The sequence below is a fragment of the Austrofundulus limnaeus genome, unplaced genomic scaffold (assembly GCF_001266775.1).
Source record: "Austrofundulus limnaeus strain Quisiro unplaced genomic scaffold, Austrofundulus_limnaeus-1.0 Scaffold23, whole genome shotgun sequence".
NCBI classification, from domain to species: domain Eukaryota; kingdom Metazoa; phylum Chordata; class Actinopteri; order Cyprinodontiformes; family Rivulidae; genus Austrofundulus; species Austrofundulus limnaeus.
The window spans coordinates 3686806-3691078 of record NW_013952425.1 but is presented as its reverse complement, the minus strand read 5'-3'; the positions used below and the strand labels follow the sequence as shown (position 1 = coordinate 3691078).

The 4273-nt window shown below is 46.5% G+C and overlaps 1 protein-coding gene across 1 annotated transcript in view; it reads left to right on the top strand.

The window, feature by feature from the left end:
* pou2af2 (POU class 2 homeobox associating factor 2) overlaps window positions 1–4273 on the top strand; it is a gene marked incomplete at its 5' end in the record, with an annotated part of 9297 nt that overhangs the window by 2770 nt on the left and 2254 nt on the right. Inside the window, 1 exon segment of the mRNA XM_014004418.1 lies at window positions 1552–1850. Coding sequence (XP_013859872.1) covers window positions 1552–1850 — 299 coding nt within the window.

Sequence of the window (4273 nt, the reverse complement as noted above, 5' to 3'; positions counted from 1 at the left end):
AAATATAGTTGTATCTGCAACTGTATTTGATAATGTTAAAATAAGTTTCCATTCTCAGCAGGTTTCTAAGGTTCTTCTTCTACATATTAAAAAGTTGTTAAACATCTGAGTGGTGCACTACTGCTACTAGTGGTGAGAAAGTGTATTACACCTTATTCTAAATCAATGTGGTCCCACGGCCCTCTGTGGCCCAAAGTTAAAAACTGTTGTTCTTCTGAGGCCCTCAAGGTGGCGCTCACAGCAGCCCACAGGTTAAGAGTCTCTGTGTTGGATCATCTGGCACATCTGACCATATGGATCTATGTTTTTGTTTTGACTCCGTGTATTTGAATCATTAATCATCTAATGGATAAATTGATGTGGATTAATTGTTACATCCCAAATGGATAATAGACCAACAACAAACACAGGGAGACAAGGGGCAATTGTTCAGATACCGATGAAAGATGCACAGTAAAAAACAAAGTGTAATTTTAACACCTACAGAGTTGGATTTAACTCTGTTTCATATAATATTTGGTCCTGCTCAAAATTAGTGTAAAATGTACTCTTTAGCCAGTGTAAACTTTTCAGTTAATTTTACTCATTTTAGTGTCAAAACCAACAATGAATTGAGTAAAATTATTTAACACTATAGCTCGTTAACACTCTATAGAATATTATTGTTATTTTTATGGAGTTAATTTTACACTACACGTTATTTAAAAAGTACACTTTATTGTGTAATACTAACATTATTTTTTGTTTTCTTTCTTACACAATGTGAGTCAGAGTACACAATGTTACACACTCTATCCTAGAGTTAAAATCAGCTCTTGAAGTGTTGTGTTAACACTGGTCGTCAGTTAGCAAAACAAACAGCACAACAGTGTGACCCTTCACACACCAGGAAGTACCTCACTCATGGTGTCGACTTATGGCAAATAACACAAAACTTAAACTTGAAAAACTAAACAACCTGAACAAGAAAACTAACCAGAAAAACACATTTTTACACCCATGAACATTTTTAATAGTCAGACATGTAAACACATCATTTCTACAAGATTACCCAGCATTCCTTGCTGAGAAAATTCTGGTCCATGAGGAAGAGGGCGGGGCTTTTCAGAATACTTCTTTCAACACTTCATTGTGTTATATAATGACACTGTTAGGTGTTAATCAAGACTTAACAGTGGGCGGAGCTTATTTAACACTGTCCAGAGTTGACACTGATGAAATCAACTCTGTGAATTAACACCAACACTGGGCGTCAGTTTACTCAGAAAGTGTTAAAATAAAACTCGGGGAGCTGAAATTAACTCTTATAAGTTTAACACTGCAAATTTAACCCTCCATTTTTTACTGTGTGGGTACTCCAGTCTGATACTTGCGATCAGATCAGGATATCCCTCATTAAAACTGTTTTTGTCTAACCCTTACAATTGTTCACATAATAAATACTCATTAGAATCCAACATGTCTCCTCATTTTGAGTATCTGGGAGTTTATTTGTTAGAACAGTTCATTTGTGATCACTGCTGTCAGAACATAATTTTTTTTTCCCTTCAGGATCACACATGCTGCCCAGCTACTACAGACGTCCGTTCATATCTGACTCAGACTTCTGTCCGTCTACCAAGCAGTTCTCCCCTGATGTATATTCTTCCACTCTCGGGGGTAAACCCCTCGGCTGCGAGCCGTCCACCATGACCAGCTACTCCTCCTTCATTGACAGCTACTACCCAGAAACGTTTGGTGACTACCGCAGCGCTGCAACTTTTTCCAGCTCTGGGAGTTCTTTTCTGCCTTCTTCAGCTATATCCTCCCTTCTGCCACCTTTCAGTGGAGAATCATCACATTTATATCTGGTAGGACACACACACTCACATCCTTGTACTTGCATCAGACCAAGGGCTTTACATTGACTTCCATCCTAACACATGTGTGAACCAAAATAAAATGAAGTCCAGTTCTTTTTTTAAGATTTTGCTAACAAACAGGGTTGACTCCAACAGGTAATGCTGAACTTTGAAACAAAGATCTCACTAAATGAGGACTATTTGAGGTTTAGGATGTAAATGACCTACAGTTCTATCACACCATGTGTAGGTACAACTTCTGTAAAGATCATTTGGCAGTGGTGGCCATTTTGAATTGGTTCCAGGGGCAATGCCCTGGTAGGGGGCAAAGGGGGTGATGCCCCAATGAAGCTCCTGCATTTTAAGGGTTTTAGAAGGTTAAAAATGTAATTCTGATGGAGTCCAACTCTCACCAGAAATGAGTCTGACTTGTTACCAGCAATGTGGATCAAACCCTGTCACAGGTCCTACAGGGACCTAACAGCCCGTATCAAAGGGCCTGGTACCCCATACTCCTGGCGTACCCCACATTGGACTACCTGAGAGACACGGTTAAACACATTCTCCATGTCCACAAAACACATGTAGACTGGTTGAACTCCCATGCACCCTCCAGGACCCTGCTGAGGGTGTAGAACTGGTCCAGTGTTCCACGACCAGGATGAAAACCACACTGCTCTTCCTGAATCTGAGATTCGACTATCGGACGGATCCTCCTCTCCAGAACCCCCGAATAGACCTTACCAGGGAGACTGAGAAGTGTGATCCCCCTGTAGTTGGAACACACTCCGGTCCCCCTTTTTAAATAGGGGGACCACCACCCCGGTCTGCCAATCTAGGGGAACTGCCCCCGATGTCCACGTGATATTGTAGAGTCGCATCATCCAATGCAACCCACAATATCCAGAGCCTAAGGGAACTCCAGGCGAATCTCATCCACCCCCGGCGCCCTGTCAGTGAGGGGCTTTTTAACCACCTCAGTGACCTCGGCACCAGAGATTGGAGAGTCCGTCCCAGGGTCCTCAGGCTCTGCTTCCTCATGGGAAGACGTGTCGGTAGGATTGAGGAGGCCTTTAAACTATTCTGTACACCAAACCACAATGCCAGGGTCAGGGTCAGCAGTTCACCATCCTCACCATAAACAGTTTTGGTGGCGAACCGCTTCCTTCCCCTGAGATGCCGCTTGGACTGCTGAGACCTATCAGCTGCTTCCAGAGTCCCACAGGCCAAAAAGACCTGATAGGACTCCTCCTTCAGACTGACAGCATCCCTCACCACCCGGTGTCCACCAGCGAGTTTGAGGGTTGCCGCCACGACAGGCACAGACAACATTACGGCCACAGCTCAGGTAAGCCGCCTCAACAATGGAGGTATGGAACATGTCCCACTCGGACTCAATGTCCCCCACCTCCCTCGGAACGTGTTTGAAGTTCCCCCAGAGGTGTGAGTTGAAGCTCCGTCTGACGGGAGACTCTGACAGACGTACCCAGCAGACCCTCACTATAGATTTGGGTCTGCCAGGTCTGACCAGCATCCTCCCCCACCAATGGAGCCAACTCACCACCAGGTAGTGGTCAGTTGACGGCTCCGTCCCTCTCTTCACCCGAGTGTCCAAAACATGCGGCCGCAGATCAGATGAAACGACAACAAAGTCGATCATCGAACTGCAGCCTAGGGTGTCCTGGTGCCAAGAGCACATATGGACACCCTTATGTTTGAACATGATGGTTGTTATGGACAATCCATGATGAGCACATAAGTCCAATAGCAAAACACTGCTTGGGTTCAGATCGGGGGGGCCGTTCCTCCCAACCACGCCTCTCCAGGTTTCACTGTCATTACCCACATGAGTGTTGACGTCCTCCAGCAGAACGAGGGAGTCCCCGTTAGGAGCGCTCTCCAGCACCCCCTCCAAGGACTCCAAAAAGGGTGGTAATCTGAACTCCTGTTAGGCTCATAGGCACAAACAACAGTCAGCACCCGTGCCCCCACCCGTAGGCAGAGGGAGGCTACCCTCTCATTCACCGGGGTGAACCCCAATGTACAGGCACCAAGATGGGAAGCAATAAGTATGTCCACTCCTACTCGGTGCCTCTCAGCATGGGCAACTCCAGAGTGGAAGAGTGTCCAACCCCTCTGGAGGAGACTGGTTCCAGAGCCAGAGCGGTGCGTCTAGGTGAGTCCAACTATATCTAGTGGGAACCTCTCAACCTCACACACCAGCTCAGGCTCCTTCCCCACCAGAGAGATGACATTCCACGTCCCTAGAGCCAGCTTCTGTAGCTGAGGATCAGACCGCCAAGGTCCCCGCCCTCGACCACTGCCCAACAGACATTGCACCTGACTCCTACGGCCCCTCCCACAGGTGGTGAGCCCATGGGAAGGGGGATCCACGTCTCCTCTTTGGGCTGAGCCCGGCCGGGCTCCATGGG